We start from the raw sequence: 24565 nt of genomic DNA on the forward strand, positions 1-24565 counted from the left end.
AGAAAGAATTGGCCTTCTTCTTTAAAGAGAACAGAAAAGAAGACACCTCAATACAGAATGTTTGGGACACAATGAAGGCCTATGTTAGAGGCTTGATAATAGACTATACAAGAAAAAGAATAACAGGAAAAGGCGAACTCTTAAAGCCTTGGATGATGAATATAAGGGACTTGAAAAAGAATTACAGAAAATGCCACACAGAAAAGATGTTAAAATGAAACTGGATATAACTAAACATAAAATGGACTTAATAGAGAAAGAAGAACTGGCACAGAAAATTAGGAATGCTAAACAGAATTATTTTGAGGATGCAAATAAGCCAGGTAGATGGCTAGCATACAAATTGAGAAAGGAGAAAGAGTCGAGGAAATACCGCAGTTAATAGACGACCAAGGTAAAATTTGTTATGGCAGCAAAGAAAAAAAGAGATTATTTATGATTTTTATAAGCATTTGTATAAGAAAGAAGACATTGATGAGGAGAAAGTTAAACAATACCTGCAGAATGCAAATCTACCTAAGATACCTAAAGAGATTGAAGAAATGCTAGAAAGTAATATAACAATGATGGAGTTAAGTCAAGCACTTAAGAAACAAAATAATGGAAAGGCACCAGGTCCAGACGGGTTTCCTGTAGAATTTTATAAAATCTTTCAAGAATCACTGTGTTTTCCACTGTTAGAAGTTATGAATGAAGTTATGTTAAAAAGATGATACCTAAAACATGGTCAGAGGCTTACATTACACTTATTCCAAAAGAGGAGGCGGACCTACTGCAAATCAAGAATTATAGACCGATTTCTTTACTAAATGCAGATTATAAAATTTTTGCTTCAATATTAGCAGAAAGACTTAAAAAGTACTTGAATAACTTTATCCACCCAGACCAAAATGGGTTTTTGCCAAAGCGACAAATCAGAGACAATATGAGAGTAATTCTGGACACCCTGGAATACTATGAGGCGCATCCTGAAAAGCAAATGGCTTTGATATTTTTAGATGCTCAAAAGGCATTTGATAACGTGAATTGGAAATTTATGTTACTTTTAATGGAACAGATGGGCTTTGCTAGAAGATTTATTCAGGCAATAGAAGCAATTTATAATGAACAAACAGCTAAGGTAATGATGGAGGGAGAATTTACAGATCCTATTAATATAAGAAAAGGCACAAGACAAGGTTGTCCTCTTTCTCCCTTGATATTTGTATTGACTTTGGAAGTGTTGAATAGAAATATCAGAGAAGATAAAACTATAAAAGGAATGAAAATTAAAAGGAAGAATTTAAACTACAAGCCTTTGCAGATGACCTAGTCTTTATCTTGGAAGACCCTATAGAAACAGCCTCGAAACTGTTGGAAAAGATAGAGGTCTATGGGGAGGTGGCTGGTTTGAAAATAAATAGAGATAAAACAAAGATTTTGTCAAAGAATATGTTGCTGAAACAAAGGGAAGAGTTGGCAGAACTGTTAAAAATTCAAGTTACAAACAAGGTTAAGTATCTGGGGATATATTTGACATCAAGATGTAGTACATTGAAGGAGAATAATTATATTAAACTTAAACAACAGATAGCTCAAGATTTGAAAAATGGGAGAACTTACAATTGTCATTAATAGGAAGGATTTCAACAATCAAGATGAACATTTTACCCAGAGTCTTATTTTTGTTTCAAACAATACCAATTAGGCTTGGAAAAGAATATTTTGAGGATTTAAATAAAATTGTTTTGAAGTATATATGGCAAGGCAAGAAAGCAAGAATAAAGTTAAAGCTTTTACAGGATGCTAGATTTAGAGGAGGGTTTGGTCTGCCTAATTGGGAGTTGTACTACCAAGCTGCAAACTTGACGTGGGTTAAAGAATGGATAACATTAAGGAAAACCAGATTGTTGACATTAGAAGGTCATGATTTGTTGTTGGGCTGGCATGCTTTTTTATGGTACAAGGAACTAAAACACAGGGGTATTTTAGAAGACATTATATACGGGAGTCTCTGTGGTTGAATTGGGAGAAGATAAAAAAACAGTGTTATTTGAAAATTCCAGTTTGGTTATCGGCGATAGAAGCGTTTTCTTATCCTATAATTTATAAAAGGAACAAACAGTTAACTATGGGGAATTATTAGATGAAAAGGGTGAACTTAAATCGATGCAAAAATTGGAAGAACAAGGTATACAGATGAATTGGTTTTCATATTTGCAAATACATTCAAAGTACTATGAGGATTCCAAAGCAGAGGATTTTATGATAAGCAAACTGACTTGGATAAGATTTTGATGGGTACTGATGAAAAGGTGATTAAAAATTGTATGGTTATTTATTGCAAATTAAGCTTGAGGAAGAACAAGTTAAAGAAACTATGATTGCGTGGGGGAGGAATTTTGGATATGGGATTGATTTAGAGAAATGGCAGAAATTATGGTCGCAAAATTATAAAATGACAATGTCTACAGCCTATAAAGAAAACTTGTATAAGATGTTTTACAGGTGGCATTTTCCCCGACAAGGATAGCAAGAATGTTCAAGAACAAATCCGAAAAATGCTGGAAATGTCATCAGAAACCTGGTTCATACTATCACATGTGGTGGACTTGCAGAGGATGCTAGAAAATATTGGACTAAAATCCACATGTGGCTGGAAAAATGACAAAGAAGCATATAGACTTGAAACCGGAGTTTTTCTATTGGGAATACTACCAGATACTTATAGTAAAGAGTTGAAATATTTGATTGTAAATGTATTGACTGCTGCTAGGATTGTATTTGCAAAAATTGGAAAAATGAGAAAATTCCATTGCAAGAAGAAGTTGTAAAGAAAATTTTGGAATGTGCTGAGATGAGTAGATTGACTTTTGAAATTAGAGAGCAAGAAGATAAACAATTTTATTTAGTTTGGGATCTTTTCTATCAATGGTTGAATGATGAAATATTAAAATATAAAAGTTAGATAATAAGGAATAATAATGACTTTATTTTCCCTTTCCTTTTATTGGTTTTTGATACTATATCTATATAATAGTTTTCTTTGTTTCTTTCTTTTTCATATTTGGGATAGAATTGGTATGATTATAAGATTTGTTTTAGAATAAAATATTTAAAATATAGTTATCTCATAAAGGCATGACCGAATAAAAGTTTAGTCAATTTTTTTTTTTTTTCTTTAATAGCGATACTAGGATTTATAAATTTGTATTGATAAGAGTATTATATAAAGTAACTGTAATTGTGACTATGAGGTGAATGCACAAAACCGATGGACCAACCGACTTACTGTGTGTACAAAAATATGGGGGAGCTGATACTTTTATGTTTTGTTGTTGTGTTTTTTATGTTAAAAAAATAATAAAAATTTATAAAAAAAAAAAAAAAAAAAAATGGAAGAAGAAACTGTTAAAGAAAATATGATAACTTGGGCTAAAAATTTGGACCACAGCATTGATTTGGAACAGTGGGAATGCATTTGGCAAGTAAATTATAAGCTAACATTGTTGGTCTCCTACAAAGAGAACTTACATAAAATGTTTTATTGTCGGCACCTTCCCACAGTGAGAATAGCTAAAATGTTCCCAAATATGACAGCCAAATGCTGGAGATGTAACCATAGTCAAGGAACGTATTTTCACATGTGGTGGACGTGTCCTCAAGCACGGAGATCCTGACTTAAAATTAAATCCTGATTAGAGGAGTTAACGGAACAGAGAATCAAACTCAAACCAGAAATCTTCCTGTTAAAGCAGAGTCTGAACAAAAAACACCAATATCTAATGCTCCATATTAAAGCTGCTGCTAGAATTTCCTTCGCCCAAAATTGGAAACAGACTACCTCAGAAATCGCAATAATTAATAAGACATACAAATGTGCTGAGATGGACAGATAGACGAAGCTATTGAAAAATAAGGAAGAAGGAGAATACTATAAGATATGGGATATTTGGTACAAATGGACAAAGAAAAGGCGCAAAGGCGTCAAATGATGTTATATGAGGAAACAAAGTAATAAGGTTTATGTGTAAATAAATGTATATATGTATAAATTTATATATGTATAAAATGCTTAGAATGATGAAGAATGAAGAATTAAATATAGAGATGGATAACACAGTAATAGAGGATATTTACAAATGTAAACACTGCTATAGTATGGTTGCAAAATGTGTAATTTTTAAAAAATTAATAAATTAAATAAATTAAATTATTTTTAATTGTTGAAACATTGAATAAAAAAATATTTTTAAAAAAGGTGATAAGTATTTAAAATGTTTCAATATTTTTATGTAAGACAGTTGTTTGTTTCAACTAAGCATAATCTTTTAAAGCATTTACTTTTTTAACTAAGTAAAATAATTTGAGATTCTCCTTCAGATGCCACTAACCTCAGAATGGAGGTGAATGGCAGCTTGAATGAAGATATAGATATACAAACATAAGCATCATCCTACTCCCTTTTAAATAAGAAAAGTTTAGAAAGGAAGTAAGAAATAGGAGATCAGAAGTTTAACAAATGAGATAAGAAAAGGAAAGAGAATGTAGCACTTTCCCAGGAGGGCTTTTCTAGCCACTGTGTGTATGTTTTTTTTAGCAAGTTTCTTATTTTCCTAGACTTTTTACTGTAAAATTATGATTCAGTTTCTTCAGGCTTTCATCCAAAGCTTTTCCATTTTAATTTTGCTACTGTCCTATCCTGTTTTCTTGTATAGCTTAATCTTTTCAGAGAATATTTAAATTGCATGGTTTCAAAGAAATTAACATTACATTAATTTTATTTTATTTTTTAAAATAAATAATTGGTTATTTTTATACCTTTTACTGATTATTTTTACAGCATATTCACGTCTAGTTTTTTTGTGTAGGCATTTTCGACAGATGGAAAAGCTTCCTTCTCCCAGTGGTTTTTCTTTTAAGTCCAGCTCGTAGTGGAGATAAAATGGAGAGTCCTGAAATGAAATATTTTATTTATTAACAGTTACCTAATAAAATAAAAAGTAGACAACAGTAAGCATATACACTTAAATGTGATGGGCAAAAGGAACTTCACTACCAGATAGTTTGGGCTAAAAGAAAATATGTTTATTAACAAGTTGTCTATTCATCAGTGCTTCAAGAAGTATTAGCAGAGGCAGGTATATTACTGTGTCCATGTATGCCCATGACACTGTTTATATTACTGTGTATATATACTATTTATATAATGTGCATGTTTCTGTAGTCATTCAAAAATAAAGGCAAATCTGTAGAGCTTTCTGTACTTAGGTTATTCTAAGTGGTATGAAAACATGCATGTAAGAATTTCCCTGGTATACCTGGATAAAGCTTATTTCTATGCCTTACATCAGCTAACTACATGCACCCATGTCAAATGTCAGCTAACAAGCAAGATATAAGAGTTCTACTGCTATTTTTTTTAAAAAAAAATTCTATTGCAAACTAGGTTATTAGCAGAAGAAGCCCAAATTATAAGATATTCTTGTATACACAGCAAAGAAAACTATTTAGTTTTATATTTCACATTAAAATATATTATGTACTAGAGAATTATTTTATATGTTTGAATGGTTAATGGTTATGATTACCTTCATCATAGCACTTCTCGCAATATTTGTAACTCCAGGTTGGTTATGTTTTGTCAGAAAATAAACTGGATCCATGATGGCCGCATTGTGTTTGAATAAGATAGAAGGGGCAACAAAAGAATATCCCTAAGGAAAACAAACATTAATTATGTGCAAAATTTTAAATTATCTAATTTAGCCCTAATGTCAATATTAGGTTAATCATACTTGATAAAAAATTACAATGATCACTGTGTTGAACACTCCACTCTGTTGAAGGAAATCATACAACTTTATATAAACATAGTAGAGTAATAAAAGCTTGTTTGAAAGACATTATCTTCTGATACATAAAATTTTAAAATATTAGACTGTGCATCCAAATGTACTGTATTTATATATGTGTCTTCAGACAGCCTGTTACAATGCAAGTAATTACTTCTTTTGGAAGTAAAGGAACTAAATACTATTAGCATCAATTTATTCTACAATTTATTTTATGAGGAGAGTTTGCAAATGACTGCTACTAGATTAAACCTGTACAGTATAACTAAATAGAATAAAATTGATCTAAATCATGGGTGTCAAACTCGGCATGTCACGTGCCATCGCATGATGTTCTGTGATGTTTTCTCCCTTCACGGAGCTGGGGTGGGTGTGGCTTGTGCTTGATGCATCCGGCCCGTAGGCCACCAGTTTGACACCCCTGATCTAAATAGTTAAATATTTATATAGCTGCTGGTTCAAAGAATAGCATTTGCAAAATAATGAAACTGGGTGGAAATGTATGTTCCAAATGGCCAAGACTTGAAAGGAAGCAGCCAAGCTTGATTAATCAGAACAGGTAGCATCAATTTTTCAGGAGAGATAGCAAGCTGAAATGCTTTTCAAAATAGATGTTTGGTTTTAACTGACAATATCCAAATTAATCATCTTATATCAGGAAGAACTCTAGTGCCTCCAGAGTCCTGCTATTTCCACTTTCCTTTTTGACAAATAACATGAACAGAAATAAAAAGCAATCACTTCCATTTTTAGATTATCTGCAAGCTAGTGTATTGTCTTAATCCTAATCTATGGTATATATTTCATTTGAAGAAGTCATTTCATAATCATGGTATGAACTTGTTATATTTAAAAATAAAATCACAATTTATTGAATTCAAAAGGGATAAATTTTGCTGGAGAAGGCATATGGAGAATATGCCCAATCAATTTATTTCAGTGTCTAACTTTTGGCAAAACGTGTGCATAGAGAAATATTAACTAATTAGTGCTTACTTGCTTACTTTAACCTGGCCAATAACACAGTTCATTATCCCATGCACAAATTTCAGTGTGTTCATGAAAGGCAATTGAAAGCCGCTAAGATATCAGGAAGAACCAGGACTGTCATGCCACCCCTTTCCTACTTGTATTATCTGCAATACAATCAATCCTGTCTCAGTATTACAGTTGAGTCTGAAACACAACTAAAAAGGATCCATAAAGACTGCTTCTTCCAGGGCTCCCTGGGCTAAAAGCCCCATCATCTTCCCCCAAAGTGATACCCTTAGAGACTGGCCATTATCTGACAATGTGTTCTTTACACCTTGTAGCTTCTTGGTGGTCTTCCTGGTTTCATATGCCTCATGCAGAGGACTCTATCGTACTAATATTGGTGAATGACCAGTTTTGCATTTGGACATCTTTCCTAACCATACCAGCATGTTGCTAAAGGAGAGATCAGAAGCTGGAACCCGGGTAAAGTAAGAATTCTCTTCAATGGGAATGTACAGTTTCCTGATGCACAAAGCAGCAATATATTTATTCTTTTGAAATGACTCTTCATCAGTTGCAATAGTACTGTCACAAGGATGATCGCAACCCCTAATTCTGTTATAGGAGTTGGAATCATATAATCATAGTACTGAGATTTCACTGTTGTCTGGAAGGGCTTTAGAATACAATCAGGTGTCCACTACCCCATTCCCAAGTCAAGGCAATGGTATACCATCTACCCATGATTTATTGTTTTGCCACTTGTATTACACAGTACTAACTTGGGACAAGAACTACTTTTAACAGACAGAAACCAGAGAGGAAACTCGTGGTTTGTTTTAAGTTTTTATTATAGGTATTCCTTGACTTATGACAAGTGAGCCCACAATTTTTGTTGATGAGAGACAGTGAAGTGAATTTTGTCCCATTTTACAACCTTTCTTGCCACAGTTGTTAAATGAATCATTGCAGTTATGTTAATAAGTTGTTAAGTGAATTTGGCTTAACAAGTTAGTTGCCAAGTGTCTGAATTTTGATCATGTGATCACAGGATGCTACAATGGTCGTTAAGTGTGAAAAATGGTCATAGGTTTTTTTCAATGCCATTGAAACGGTCACTAAATGAACTCTTGTAAATCAAAGACTACCTGTATTGACTTAATCTTGATATACTCATTTCAGTTTATTAATTCTAAATAAACCAGATTGATTTGCATGTTTTGCAACAATTATATCTAAAAAGAAAGGTATAGTATATTTAAATATACCAATATACAGTAATGGCTTAAGATTATTTTATATTTTATATTTATTTACATATAATATATAAATATATTTATATACAGTATTTTATATTCTATCTATTTTTTTTTTACTTTGTGGATATGGTATTATGGTTTTTTCCAATGAACTTCACAATTAGATTCTTAGAGCTATCAAATATGGCCTAGAACTACAAGCATTTGTTTTAAAAAAGAGCTGGATGGTGTTTCTACAGCTACTCTATCCCTTACAAACAATATGCTTTTCAAGTCTGGCACTTATAAGCAATATGCTTTTCAAGTCCAACTAGCATTTCTGGATATTTCCTTTATCTTGCTATTATCTTTTACTTTCTATCTCTAAACAATTTTTATTACCTTTCCCCAAACCCTCATATGCCAATGACAGATGATAATTTATACTTCCCCAGCTTTTTCTGCTCTATTCTTCAAGCATTCCTATGTTCAGTCTGCTACCTGTTTTCTTTCCACAACTGTCTTGTTGCAATTTCATCTTATATCCCCCCGTTCATCCTCTCTGCAAGCAAAACAACACCAACCACAAGGAAAGCAAAATAATTTTCCTTCCCCCGAGAATCATGGAATCTCCCTAGTGCATTAACCAGGCCATAAGCAAGTTTTCCCAATCTCTGTTACTATTTTAAACTTGTAAAAATTAGATGCACAAGCCATTTTTCTTATTTTATTTTAAAGCTTATAATACTACAGATTTAAATCATTTATCAATCATGGATTCTCAATTTCTGAAATAATATTTTCTATAAAGGAAATGTTTGGAAAATCAAAATGTAATATTAAGTTTCTTTCTCAATTTTTTTTTCTTTGTTGTATTGAATCACTCCCTAGTTGTTTCAAACTAATCAATCACTAATTTCGTATGATGTCACATATGTTTTTAGCTGACATTTCATTCTTTTATATCTCTTTGTAATTTATTATGTACCAGTTATGTTTAATATACCCTAAAGAATGCTACTTTTTTTAAAACAAAATCTTTCGCTTAATACCGGAATAGAATTCTATATAGGAATGCAAGTGATAAGGCATACATATGATGCAAAACCCACAATATACATATTGATGCAGACATCAGGATGGAGGTCTGTAAGTGCACAGTTTGCAATATTATGTGAATTCATTTTGCTATTGACCCATATGCATGTTAAATACACTCTTCTCTAAAGGATAATTGTATCTAATTTATAGCAGTGATTATTTAGTGTTCTTGTTTACACTAGTTTTAATATCTCTCTTGCAATACATAGTTGCCCTTCACTTCAATCATTTGATGGGTGGATGGATGCTCTTATTTAATTTGTAAATTATCTCTCCAAATTTTTTAGTAATATTATTATATGGCTGGAATTTTCCATTTACCTGGAACAGCTTGTCTGCAGCCTCTGGAATGGTTGCTGGAGAATATGTTGGATCCATTTCTGTAAATTCCTCTGCAAAATTACTAACATCCAACTCATCACGAATTACTGGTTTAAATGGAGCAGACACTTTTTTGGCAGCCAAGTCACTCCAATTTATTTTCTGCACCAATATGTTAAATTAAACATAGAAGAGAGTGAGCAGACTAAAAGGTAATTGTTTCAGCTGTCTATATAAATTGTGCAGAAAAACTAGATTATGACTTACCTTCCCATTTATATCTATTCAAATATAATTGGACTTATTCTATGCATAGGATTACAGGATTAATTAAAATATACAGGTTGTCCTTGACTTAAAACAGTTAATTTGGTGATTGAAGTTACAACGGGACTGGAAAGAATGACTTATGGCCATTTTGCACACTTACAACCATTGCAGTATCCCCATGCTCATATAATAAAAATATGATGGTTGTAGTGTCACGGGATCATGGGATCACCTTTTGTGACCTTCTGACAAGCAAAATCAATGGGGAAGCCAGATTCACTTAACAAATGTGTTACTAACTTAACAATTGCAGCAATTCACTTAATAACTGTGCCAAGAAAGGTCAGAACTTGGGGCAAATTTCACTTGACAATTCTCTCACTTAGCAACAGAAATTTTGGGCTCAATTGTGGTCATAAGTCGAGGACTACCTATATTATTGGTAAATACAGTTAAGGATAAATTTCTGAATGGTTCATCATGATCATCATTCAAACAAACCACTTAATGAATTACAAATAATGGCAATAACACTGAGGAAAATTATTCATATATTTTTGAAAAACTAAGGAGGCATTATTGATTGATTAGGGTCATACCCTGCTTTCACTATGGCTCCTTTTGAGATGGGGCAGTGCCCAAAAGTTCACTTTTTGAGATTTCCAGTCTTGTGCCTCATGGAAAAATGCTAACAGATGTTCTTGAACATTTGAAACAGATGTTCTTAGAAAGTAAAAACGGTGGCCCTCTATTTGTTAAGTTTTCCCCCACTTGCTCTAAAACCTAAATGGTAAATGGGATGACAGAGGCAACTGTGCTGTCTTTTACTACATGCCAAACTGTGCAATGATTTAACCATAATTAAAATGTCCTTACAATATAGAAAGGAAAAATTTACAGCATATTATACTAGAACAATTAGCCAAATTCGGTTCTGCTGAAATATGTGATTCTGCTTCTGAGGGCACTTAAATACAGAAGGAATCTGATGTCACTCTCAAGGGATTAATATCTAAAATATCTACAATAAAATATCTATAAAATATAGTACCTAAAAATAGCCAATATAAAAATGAGCAGTTTATAATAAGACAAAATTTATTTTACCTTGAAGAAGGAATGTTGTTTGATTTCATCAGCACTCCCTGAACCACAACCCAATCTTTTCTTGGGATCTTTCATTAGAAGACGCTGAATTAAATCTTTAGCAAATGCAGTCATTTCTTGTGGGTATGGAGGTTCACTTTTTAATATTCTCCTGAAGTAAAAATGATAGTTGATTATTTTGGGAATTCAAAACAATTCTAAAACTTATTAAAATGTATTCATTGTCCTGAAATAACAGCTGTAAAAATATACAGGGCAGTTAAAATATACTGTCATTTTTTTAAACAAATTAAAACAGTAAAACAGTACCTTGAAACAATAAAAGAGCAGTTACTTAAAAGCAGAGATGAACTAGCAGAAATAGAACAACTGCAACCCTAACTTTAGACAAAAACTATTTAAAAGGCAATGTAAATAAGAAATTGTTCTGGCACTAAGAAAAAAAAAGCAAGTCAATCAAGAAATGTTAGATATCCTAGTCTAAGGTGAACATTTCCGTGTCTGCTCCTAGTACACACTCCCTTACTTGCAGGAACAAAGAGAGGAAGGTCACCAAAAATGGCTGTGTTAAAATTCTAGTATTTTTAATTTAACCCTCAAACAAACCAAAATTATAATACACTAGCCAATGTATGAAGCCAATGAAATCAGTGAAGATAATGTAATACTGATGTTATAGAAATATGATGCATAATTTCCAGATGAAGTAGATACTCTAGTAACCATATTTTGTAAACTGACACTTCTAGATCATCATCAAAGATAGCTTTAGGCAATTTATTTGTTTGACTTATAAGACAGTCCATTATCAAAGCCTCAGAGTGACTTACAAATAATGACACAAAACATGAAAATATAATAAATTAAAACATGACAACAAAGTATAGTGCACTTCCATTCATTTACAATAATCTACATGAGAGTTTACCATAATGTGGACTGGTGAAGTAAGGATAACTCTGTCCAAGATATAACCACAGGTAATATGCCTGCTTCATATCACAGAGGGCATTTTTGACCTTTATGCAATCAGGGTTCCTCTGTGGCAGCACCTATCTTATGGAACTAATTTCCTTGAAATTATCAATTAGAAGGCCCTAAAGACAAGAGTTGTTCTGGAGGACCTTAAGGAATGCATACCATTATACTTTCTGCTTTATAGTTATGTTTTTATCAGCTTTTATGTATTTTTACTGTTTCTATGTTATAAACAGAGGAATGCCATTTTTGTTGACACCTAACAATACATAAAAAAACAAGTAATGACAAGAGATGGGTCTAGCATCCTATGTGTATTTTGGGGAAACATAATCTTATCCTTTTAAAAACAATCAAATCAAATTAGCTTGATACACAAATACAAGGACATCCTCTGATGTCTTAAGTTTCCATTCATTTAAATTGATAACTTACCTGGATATGTCAGCTTGTGAATTTCTCTCCCCATCAACTGTAAAAGGCGATGCTCCAGTCAATAATTCATACATAAGAACACCTACACTCCACCAATCAACAGCCTATAAAATAATTATACATCAATGAAGATTATTAATACAACTCCTCCAAGAAATAACAATAAACTATACAGTTATTTTAAAAAATATGAAGTATATGAAAAAAATATTATAAAATAAAATGTATCAATGTGTGTGCTGCAGCTTACATGAAAATAAATTGCATGTAAATTGAAATCTGTTGCTATTAGTCCTTAAAACAGATAAGATATTAATATTTATTCAGGGTATTCAGACACCAATATATAACAATATCACAATTTGAAAATGAGCTAAGGAAAGTTTTAAGCTCATGTGTTTCCCATTAAAACTCTCCTCTAGTACATATGCAAAAATAAAAATGGTTTTCTTTTTTTATCACAAAATTCTATTCCTGTCAACTAAATAAAGATTTCTTAAGGCTGAGAAAGCATGACTGGGCCAAGGCTATCCAGCTGATTTGACTCAAATCAAAACTAGAACTCACAGCTTTCTGGTCTTAACTACTATACCAAACTGGCTCCCAATCAATAAATAGACAAATTATATTCATTTTCATCAAAAACCTACTTTATCATGTCCTGTATTCCCTCCTCTGATGATATCTGGAGCCATATATTCTATAGTTCCACAGAAAGAATAAGTTCTCTCATTCTGAAAAAAAATTATGAGATTACAGCCAATATAATAACTGATACCACAGTTATAAGGGGGGAAAATAAGGAAAAAACCATATTGCTAGGATTTACATCACTCTATTTAATCATCATCTTCAGACATGTTTGGCTCTCTCTGTATAATATCATTTGGACTACTTTTTAAAAAAACATTTCTCTCTCTCTCCATATATTATCCCACATGGTAAATCTGATCCCTCCATCTCATCTCAATGGAAAAAGGAGAAGGTTTCAATACGTGGATTTTCTGGCTTATTTAGAGAGGTACTTAATATGCAAATACTTACTTCATCATTAACAAACTCCTTACTCAGTCCAAAGTCTGTCAAAACTACATGTCCATCTGAGTCAAGAAGAATATTTTCAAGTTTTATATCACGATAGATAATTCCCAACTGGAAAAAATTGAAATAAATTGTACATAATAAAATAGATTCATTTTATCATAAAATAGATTCACATGTTGGCATGTAATTTCAAATATATATTCTGGATTTGCTGCTGTTTGGCCCACCTGGGCTCTTACCTGTCCTTTATTTCCTGCTTTTTCAACCTCAGCTGCTTTGTGCGGCACAGCTGAGGTTGAAAAAGCAGGAAAAAAAGAGGCTTTCCAAACACTGTGCACCTGTGCGCTGCGCTTTTCAGCTGTCTGGGTGGCACAGCTAAAGGTTTTTTTACACACATGCGCGCTGCACTGCAAAACGTAGTCACCGAACCAGTAGTAACACTGGTTAAATCCCACTACTGATATAAACATATTCCATAAACTATCGTATACAGTAGTGATCTGTTAATACAGATTTTTATGTCTCCTTCACTCAAAGTGAAAACACCATCATACAATTAAATCTAATTTCACTTACATGTTTCCTTTCAATAATTTCAAAAAAGTTGAAAATGCGGTCTCACCTTGTGAAGGTGTTCCAATGCCAAAACAATCTCCCCAATATATATCCGCACCTCATCTTCATTAAATCTCTCTCTTTGTGAAAGATGGGTAAAAAGTTCTCCTCCATTTATGTAATCTAAGATATAGGAAATCAAGTTATTTACTAGGGCTCTGCAAAATTTCTGAATTCCAAAAATAATTTTATACCACATTGTAGCAAATGTTGTACATACTTTTTTTTTTTTACTTTATCACTAGCCACAGTTGCTTCCTTTGGAAAATTATTTGGACTCTCACATAAATACTATAAATGTCTCAATTATAGGCTGACTTTTTTACTTATTTATTTATAGTTCCTGTTTCTAAGCTGCCTATCTCCCTCAGAGTTGACCTGCTTTAAAATAATTGAAAAGTTTTTTTAAAAACCCTCAACATAGTTAGTTATCCAGTGGTGGGATTCAACCAGTTCGCATCACTTCAGGAGAACCAGTTGTTATTTTCTGAGTAGTTTGGCGAACTGGTTGTTGGAAGCACTCATTAGGGCAGAGAACCAGTTGTTAAATTATTTGAATCCTACCACTGCAGTTATCTCTGTAAAATATAATAATTAAAAGATTTTTTTTAAAAAAAATACCGGGACTGTACTTTCTACCAGGCTAAAATTAGGATCAGCAGATTCTACAACAATGAATATTTCATGGATCAATCTGTTGTGCAAAGTCAAGAAATTACAAAGAAATAAAGGATAATGATCATTTTTAATGATAATTTTTTTTACAAAGACCTCTATTTGATTCAACAGTCTTGAATAAGGTAGTAATTGACTTACAACCATTCATTCAGTGACTATTTGAAGTTACAACGATGCTGAAAAATACCCTCACACGAGTGTCATAGCATTCCTGCAGTAACATGATCTAAATTGCACACCTGGCAACCAGCATGTATTTATGATGGTTGAAGCAACCTGGGGTCATGTGATTGCAATTTGTGACCTTCTCAGGGGGCTTTCAACAAGCAAAATCAATGGAGGAAAGTCTTATTCACTAAATGGCTATGTGACTCACTTAACGACCATGACAAAAAGATCATAAATCAGGCATGACTCACTTAACAACCACATTGCTTAGCAACCAAAGGTCCAGTCCAAGTGTAGTTATAAGTCGAGTACTACCTGTAATAAGACATCTCTCCCCAAGTTCATCTGCTAAAATAAAGCCTCGCTGTACAGTTGTTCATTTTACAATGGACAGCACTGTTACCCAACTCAGTTGAGAAGCTATGAATACTCCTGCCAATTGATAATTCATTCAACAAATGTATTTTAAAATAATCAGCTATATATTGTTTCATTCAAGTGCTTGGCTTTTTGATGATAAAACAAGTTGCACAAATAATTATTTAATGCAATCAATGGCAGACTGGATGGAAGGGTCTCAAAGGGAAAAATGTGCATAAATGTATTCTTTAATTCTCATAGACCTATACAGTAGATCAGAGTCTGATTCTTTGTGGTAACTGCTCTGTTGTGTATATCTGAAACACATACCATTACAAGGAAGGGAGGGAGGGAGGAAGGAACTCATTTCTTAACTGGAACAGCAAATCAAAATAGACCTTATTTTTTCCTTCCTTTTATGATTCTTTCCTTTTTACACTTACCCAAGATGAGATGAAGTTTTGTATCTGTTTGGAAAGCGTAATGCAAAGTAACCAAAAATGGAGACTGTCGAATGTGCTCTAGTACTTGTCGTTCAGTCTTTGTATGTTCAGTTGTTTTGGCTTTTTGAATTATTGTTGCCTTTTTTAATACCTTCATTGCATACAATTTTCCAGCATCGTGACCACTGATTTTCCTCACCAGAAACACCTTTCCATAAGCTAAAACCAAAAATATTACACAGGTATAAAATAGTAGTAGCCAACCTCCCATCATAATTCCAGAGCAGAGTGCTCAAATCAAGCTATTTTCAAAATAACAAACTTAACAACATAAATCTTTAAACACAATGTCATTTGTTTATCTTCTTGATTTGATTAGCACATAAAGTATTATTTTAAGAAAGCTATGTCCCCAACGAAATGTAAAATCCTAATCCTTAACAAGAGTCTAAGAAGAAGCAAGCTATTAAGAGTTAAAATGGACCAACTGAAAAACAAGAAAATAGGCATATTAATAGGCTTAGAGGGTAATAAGAATCAATCTCAAAACAGTATCAATTGTATAGATAAAATCAACCTTTTTTTATTTGGGTTTCATAATTATTCTTTTTTATTTAATACAATCATTTCCACCTTTCTAAATAAAGATTACCAGATAATCTCTTGCTTATATTTCAAGGAATCAAAGTATTTTATTTAAAGTACTTGGTTTTAATTTTAAAAAATGCTGGGAAACTAATGATTAATGTTTTTTTTTCCTTTCATGAAGACTTTAGAGAACTGTATGCTTCCACACTTTATCAAAGGTACATATTTGAACACTAGACACACTAGTTCCTCTTCTTCCCTTTCTGGATCCACCATCTTGCTGATTGAACATGTCTTGGAAAAACAGCCACATACCATTTTTAAGAAGACATATATTTTCTAGATGTTCTTTGGACTTTTTCCTCTCTTAGTTACTTTTGTTTATACCTCAACACAATTTGACTATGCACAAGATGATTTAATAATCCTTTGCTACCATAGTTTACACGTAGATTCAGATTTGAATAACTGTACTAATTCAACTGCCACTTAGAAGGAAGTCCCCCTGTGTTCCCTGCTATTTACCCTATTTTACAAGCAACAGTGTAGGAATGTTATACTGAAGCTAGGATAATGCTTGAACGATGGACAGTAGCTGCCTCCTATTGACAAAGTCATATAAAAAAAATCAGCTACCACTGAAAAGCCATTAAGATAAGCACCAAGAAAACAGGGAAATACTCACTAACTAGTAACTCTCAGGAAGCAACAGGAAGCATCTTGGCCAACACCAAAATTGTGTTCAGTTACTAACAATAAGAATACGACCAATTTAAAAGACCCACTTAAGTCTTTCTGAACTAGGAAATAATCTGATGCTTCATTAATATTTATTTTCTAAATAGTTTTATCCTACAGAAATGTAATTGCATCAGATCTATTCAGGTTTTAGGCAAGTGGATTTCACCTTTTTATAGGCACCAATGCAAACATATACAGCATCCATAAAGCAATAGCCTTCACATCTTTATAGCATTCTGAAAATATTTAACATGTTTCACAATCTCTACAACAGTAATTCTGTGTCATAAGGTGCTATATTACACAAGTTGGGCCTGCAGCTTAAGGGAAAAGAACTTCCCTATGGTTCCTTGCTAACATGATAGTGGCTATTTTTCAAAGCAAATCTGTAAGGGCAACTTTTTCTCCATACTACTTTTACTTATTTGCCACTTCAAAAATTACTGGTCAGAAGACAAAAAAGGATCTGTTTTGCTGTTTAAATTATTTTTAAAGAAACAATTTAAATATATATCGATAGATGCCCAAATGCACTATATCTAACACACACACACACACACACACACACACCAGAGGTGGTATTCAGCAGGTTCTGGAGAACTGATAGCAGAAATTTTGAGTAGTTTGGAGAACCAGCAAATACCACCTCTGACTGAAGATTTTACAGTATCCTTCCCCTGCCATGCCCACCAAGCCACACCCACAGAACCGGTAGTAAAAAAAAACTGAATCACACACACACACACATACACATTTTGTGTGTGTGTGTGTGTGTGTGTGTATACATACATTTAATGAATGTAAAAGAGTTAAAAGTCTAAGTCTAATAAATGTAAACAGTTAAAAGAGCAGGAAAACTATGTGACCTCAAATTCCTACGCAGCTGACCACAATACAATACCAACCTGCTTCAAATTAATATTTCATCACAACACAGCAGCTACCAAACATATCCTGAAAAGAACTGAAATGGCTCTACTCAGGAACGAGCTCCACAGTAAAAGATTCCAACTCGACCAGTTAAACAAAGACCTCCTAACCCTACACCTGGAATTGAGCAACAAAATCCACCCTCTACTTTGGGACAAGATAAAACTCACAACTTGGAGAGCTGAAACTGAAACCACTTACAAAAATGACAAATTCCTGAAGAAACTAAAGAAATTAGAACGTGATAATAAAGCCCCCAATAACCCACAAGAACACCTGAAACAATTAGTATACAATGCTTCCAATAGAGAACTCACCAAAACAGAAACAGATGTCCTATTCAAAGGATTCAACTATGCTATAGCACCCAAAAATATCCCCACAGAATCCATCATATGCAGAGTGGAATCCAGCCTAACTAAATTAAATACAGATGAAGCTGATAGAATAAGACACCAAGTCACTAACATCCTATGCACAAGCAAACCACCCAAAAGCAACTTACACAAAGAGGAACAAAAAGCTCTGCAAGCCCTAAAAAACAACAGCAGCATAATCATACTTCCAGCAGATAAAGGTAATGCCACAATAGTAAGGGACAGAAAAGACTATGAAACTACACTGACAGACCTACTCTAAGACTCCATATATAAACCCATAAAACAGACCCAACCACATATCTGGAAAAAATAATCAAGAAGAAACTCATAACCAGCAACATAAGCAAAGAAATCCAACAATCATCCCAAGAGAAAAATCTTCCAAATGCCCCAAACTATATGGCCTCCCCAAAATACACAAAGAAGGCATACTTCTGAGGCCCATAGTCAGCTCCAGAGGACACAAACAGACCTCCCCCTGATACCACCGGCCCAAACACACCCCAGCTAGCCACCCAGATGAAACCTAGCTTCCTAATAAACGATAAGCGGCCATTCACCCGAAGCCAAGCGACGCTGAAAGCCCCCAATACACAAAACACAATGTTGCTAGCCAATCAAGATTTAAAAAAAAACACTACAAAACAGAAGACATTAGAAACACCAATCAAGCAGAACACAACAAACTTCAAGACCAATAAAAACAGACCAAGACTCCCAACCAATCAGGATGAAGGAAAAAACCATTCTAACAAAGCACGAGGCTAGCACCAAATTTAAAAGAAACGGCTTGAAAGCCTGACAAATGACTAAGACGAACTCAATACACAAGCCTGATGATGGCAGATGAGATTAGTTGTGCTTTTAAAGTTGTAGCAACGTTTCGGCAGAATCTCATCTGCCATCATCAGGCTTTTGTATAGTGTTCTGTATAGTGTATATATGTTTGCTTAAGTTTTCGCGGGTATTTATATGTATGGCATTTAGGTTTCTTCAGGTATTTTCCCACATCTTAATATTCGTGCTTTTATTATAGCAACGTTTCGGCAGAGTCTCATCTGCCATCCTCAGGCTTGTGTATTGGGTTCTTTTTAATCCACACTATCTTACTACAGATAATCCTCAAGTTATAACCATAACAGAGGCTGCCCATTATGCAGTGGTCCCCAACCACCGGGCCTCGGACCGGTACCGGTCCGTGGAGCATTTTCTACTGGGCCGCCGGTTTGCTGGGCGCCGCCATCTTGTTTCGACAAAAAAGTGCTTCCGGGTGAGCTTTTCTGGTTGGAAAGCGGTGTTTGGGTTTTGAAGGAATCCTCGCGCCTTAGTTTCATTGAAGGGGGGGGTGGCTTCGAATGAAGAGCCGTCCCAATGGCGGAGATTAAGAAAGCACAAAAAAGCACAAAAAGGGTACAAAGGAGGAGTTGAAAGTGGCGAGGAGAAGTAGGGGACGGCTGGCTGGCCGGTCGCTCGGCTCGCCTTGCCTTGGTCATGCGTGCTGATGCTGGTACCGGGCCGTGGATCATTTTGTGATGCTGGTACCGGGCCGTGGCACAAAAAAGTTGGGGGCCACTGCCATTATGGACCTAATGCTACCTGAATCACGTTAAATGAATAAGCCCCCATCGCTGCTCCCCCAATGCATTCATTAATCAAATATGCAGGTCATGAATTGCAATTGACGTACATCAGGGATGAGGAAGACCATAGAGGGCCTAGTGCAGGAACAAGACCACCTGCCTCTGGCCACCCAAGCTTCCCCCTACTGAGATATTTCATGCTTTCCTTCCTAACCCTTAGGTTCCCCACAGCTGCTTGCGCCTTCTCCATACCAGCCCCTATCACTAATTGCTCACTTACTTTTCAAAGATTACCAGAGTTCAAAACGAGGTGATAAGAAAGGAGAACAGGCTGGGCCATGTGGCAGAAAAGTGGCTGTTGTTTTTTTTCTCAGATTCTGTTGAAGCTGTTTTACTTTTGTCATTGCTAGATACTAGACTTGCCACCCACCCACCATTAGCTCCACTAGTGGATTAATGGTGGGGGTGGGAAGGCATGCAGCCAACAGAAAACCTGTTCTTCCTAAAGGCTTGTGTGTGTACATTCTTACAAATATTTCCTCTTTTCAGAAAAGCACTTTTACGAAGGGCAAAAGTGTGTGTGTGTGTGTGTGTGTGTGTGCATGAAACATGTATCCTTGCACACTTTTCCCCACTCTGCAAAAATGCCTTTGTGAAGGGGGAACCAGGTGTTTGTGTGCATCCTTGCACACTTTCCCACTCTCCAAAAAAATACTTTTGTGAAGTGGAGAACCTAGCATCTGAAAACAATGAAAGGAAAACAGCTTCATCAACATCCAAAAAGAAAAAAGAAAAAGATGACCACTTTTCTGCCACGTGACCCAACCTGTTATCCTTTCCTATCTCCACATCTTGAGCTCTGGAGATCTTCAAAAAGATACATGAGCGATCAATGATGGGGTGGGGAGGAGCACGTGGAATCCTGTGGACTGGCAAAGCAGGCCCAGTGCCTGTGAGGACCAAGTAGAGCAATATCAGAGGGAAATAGGTAGAGGCACATTGCAGTGTCTCTGCGGTCAGCCATAAGGGTGAACTACTGCTTCGGTACTGCAACATACATAAGTTCAGGACCAAGTTGTAAGTACTTGGAGGGGGTGTCATAACTCTGAACCATTGCTAAGTGAATTGTCATAATTCAGGGAGTACTAGTAATGTTTTCTTCCAGAGTTTAAAGTAAGTAAATATAATTTAATATTTATACAGATTACTTTTTTATATATTGTTTATTGATGCCAGTGCCATGAGTATTCACCTTCAGGAGGGATCAGGCCTTGGAAACTGATGGGAACCAGAATCTTAGACTTAGCATTGCAAGCACAGAAGATTTAAAACTTCAATTGAAATACCACAGACACAAATCCCAGTCAGGATTTTGGACTATTTAAATCTGCAAGAGGAATGGCAACAGATCAAACCAGAAGGCTGAGATGCAAAGAAACACAAGACTGTAGGAAAAAGCTTCTTGAGAATAATTCAGTCACGTTGCTCCTCACTAGACTAATTCTGAATTGAACAACTGTACTCCAACCATGTTATGGCAGAGATTTGAAATATGGAATATAAAAGTAAGTATATGGAAATGATCCAGTGCTGAAAGCAATAGTTATAGTCATTTGTTTCTATTACCAGTTGCCTAGAATGTTTTCCTGACTCTGAATTGAGTCAGTCTGTACTTGACTTTGCAACTATTCCAAAATGGATTTGGTTTGCCTGAAATGAAGTCATCTTAGTATTGGTTTTGAAGTGGGGAGGAGGCCCAGTACCTCTAACCAACCTTCATTTATGGATCTCATTGGGTGATGGAAAACTAGGAGGAGGGAGCAAAATGTACACTGCCATGAGCTCCTAACTGAAAAGAAGAATGCAATCTAATAAATAATTAAAAAATTCTACTTCCTTGCCTGATTGTTTTAGTTGGGAAGTTTGATTGATTGATACCTCTTACTGCCTACTCCACACACTCAAAATATTTATCTGTAAAATAGAATTTTATTTGGTGAATGTTTTAAAAAGTTCATTCATGCTTTATTAGCAACATTAAATAATTCATACCTCCTGTCCCAAGAATTTTGAGAAGTTCAAAGTTCTCAATGCCCACCTTCTCTGTGTGGCCTGTCAAGTTTGCTAACAAAAGAAAAAAACATTACAGTGTCAATATTACACACACTAACAAGCAAACATGTAGTAATATAAATTATATGGTATCCATGATTAAGATTCCTCCATTATTCTTATAATATCTATAACACAGCTGTCACTAAAGTGTCATGGTATTCAGATTTCCAGGTATATAACAATTAAAATGAATATAATTTTATTTAAAGTGTATAGATTTTTATAATGAGAAAATCAATTATTCCATCTCAATTAATCATTTCAAAGTGTTGGATGAATGTTATAATATACTAGTTAACTAGTTATACTAGTTATACTAGTTAAGGTATAACAGTAAAAATAGCTGCTGAACATGTCCTCTTATTGGTAAACTTTCCACAAAATTGTAATTTTATGAAATAAATAAGATTTAAAATTATTTATTTATTAAATTTCTATGTTGCCCATCTCACTGAAATAATGACTCTAGGCAGTTCATCAATATAATAGAAAATTAAAAAGTACTAAAACAATAAAAATTAGAAAAATTGAATAAAAATTAAAAACCAAGATTATGATTAGCCTGGGATAGGGTTGTTGTTTTTTTAACCCAGTCAGCATACCCCAGTATACCCAGCATACTTCTTTATCCCAACATATCAGAAAAGTAGACACAGTATTGCTTACAGGCCCAGATCCCCTTTATCCCTTTTCAAGTATAGGTTTCTAAGCATCTTCACCGTGGAAGTATGCATCTGACAGGCAGAATAAATTAGAAAGAGATGTTCTCTCAGATACCCTGGCCTATTAAGACAAAGGTTAGTACTTACAATTGAATTCAGAAACCTATTGGCATCCACTGAAGACACCAAAAGACAACTATTATATAAGGGTAGTTTCTCTCGTCCACGAACATCTTGGCAACTGCAATTTGTATGAACTACAGTTTCCATATCATTTAAGATATAGTTTCATTTAGAGCAATAGTCTAACTGCAAGTCAGAAGGATAAGTCACTGTTGTCAGGATTCAGTTCTTAAATTCTGAATCATTTACAATTATATATCACAACATTCTTAGTAATTGGATCAATCGCTTTTCTCCATGTAGCAAAATTCTGGGTAGGTATGCATGTACATATATCACTTGAAGTCAATACATTAAACCTCTACTAAACTGAAACAACTAATATTGGCCTATCTGATTTATAAGCAAACAAGAGCATTATCTATTAAAAAAGATTCTCATATATGTTAAAATGAAATAAATATTTTAAAATCAACTGCCATTTAATTTTCAGTGCAATGAATACAGAACAATTATGGTACAATATTATTCTTGTCATTTTATCACACTAATATTTATTTTATTTATTTTGATTTGTCAATCGCTTACAAGATAATAGGTATAAGTATATACATAGTTATGAAAACATGAAATGGGTACATATAAGAAAAATAAAAGAACCAATAGGACAGGGACAGTAGGCACGTTGGTGCGCTTATGCATGCCCCCTACAGACCTCTTAGGAAAGAGGTGAGGTCAATAGTAGAAAAATTTTAAATGATTTTAAAGGAAAACTCAAACAATAAATATACAGTTAAGCTTTGTTATGCATTGACTAATGCATTTGTTTTACCTATCTTAACTACACAAATTGTACATCCATAGGATATTATGAACTATTTGGGAAAACTGCTATGTCAGATCATAAAAACAAATACTGCAAGTCATATTTAATGTTTCATCTTCTTGTAGCATCATACAGAAACAGAAAAGCGAGAACAAAATATTCCAATATTGCATACAAAAACACTAAAGATATATTCTGTAATTCACAACATACTTTAGCTACTAAAATTAACATTTATAAAATGAAGATATCTGCATCATATATTCATTTAATTGGAACTTAGATAATATGTTAATCATAATTCATAAAACTTGCATAAACCGAAGTGGTTACTCATGCAGACAGAAATAGTTTTGAAGAACTTCTAGAGAGAAAAATGAATCTTGCAAATGATATAATTGTTCTGTTTCAAAAGTGATACATCATATGTGTGTGTGTGTGTGCTGCTTTGCTTTTGAATATTCTCAACAGACTTGCTAGATGTGTTTTAGCTACCTTCAACTTGATTTCAAATATCCTCTGGAAGCAAGATGATCTAACTGATAAACTTTTTTAGTTCAACAATTACAAAAATCATCTAATAAAACAGCTTTCATAGAAAACTAATTTTTAAAATGATGTAACAGATTGCACATGAGTTTTTCTTGTCACAGAATACTTCTACTTGGAGGAACTATTTGATACCAGTTACTGGTAGCTTACATGTGCAATTCAAGGTACTGCTTGTCACTTTTTAAATACTTGATGGTTCCAGGCTTGAATGTCTGAAGAACCACTTTCTCTCAATAATGTTTGCTTTCCCAATAAGATCAAGAAGTGTAGGCTTATTCCAGGTCACACTCCAACAGACAGCCATGAGGAAAGGACTTTGTCATCCCAACAATGTAGGGGGAATTAGTATGTTCTCAATTTTCCAATACATTGAGTTTACTTTCTCCTTGCAATTAACTTTTTATCATCTACATCATTTGTCCTCATCCATCAAAGCCATAGTTTCCTTGGAATTACAATAATAAATCTGCTAAAACCAGCACCTACCATAACTGAGCCGAT

General features: G+C 34.1%; 1 protein-coding gene across 5 annotated transcripts in view; it reads right to left on the reverse strand.

The window, feature by feature from the left end:
- Positions 1-24565, reverse strand: part of RPS6KA5 (ribosomal protein S6 kinase A5) — a 48129-nt gene that overhangs the window by 21466 nt on the left and 2098 nt on the right. For 3 of the 5 annotated variants that reach the window (XM_087922092.1, XM_026713021.2, XM_026713011.2), the window contains exons 2-11: positions 21839-21910; positions 15568-15786; positions 13926-14041; positions 13304-13411; positions 12910-12993; positions 12260-12363; positions 10847-10997; positions 9470-9631; positions 5571-5696; positions 4801-4934 (exon numbers count right to left, since the gene is read on the reverse strand). In XM_087922092.1, coding sequence (XP_087778218.1) covers positions 4801-4934; positions 5571-5696; positions 9470-9631; positions 10847-10997; positions 12260-12363; positions 12910-12993; positions 13304-13411; positions 13926-14041; positions 15568-15786; positions 21839-21910 — 1276 coding nt within the window. The remainder of the gene's footprint in view (positions 1-4800; positions 4935-5570; positions 5697-9469; positions 9632-10846; positions 10998-12259; positions 12364-12909; positions 12994-13303; positions 13412-13925; positions 14042-15567; positions 15787-21838; positions 21911-24565) is intronic. The other 2 variants (XM_087922091.1, XM_026713029.2) reach the window with 2 other exon arrangements.

This window comes from Pseudonaja textilis, chromosome 1 (assembly GCF_049901715.1).
Source record: "Pseudonaja textilis isolate UNSWEBS1 chromosome 1, rPseTex1.2, whole genome shotgun sequence".
NCBI lineage: Eukaryota > Metazoa > Chordata > Lepidosauria > Squamata > Elapidae > Pseudonaja > Pseudonaja textilis.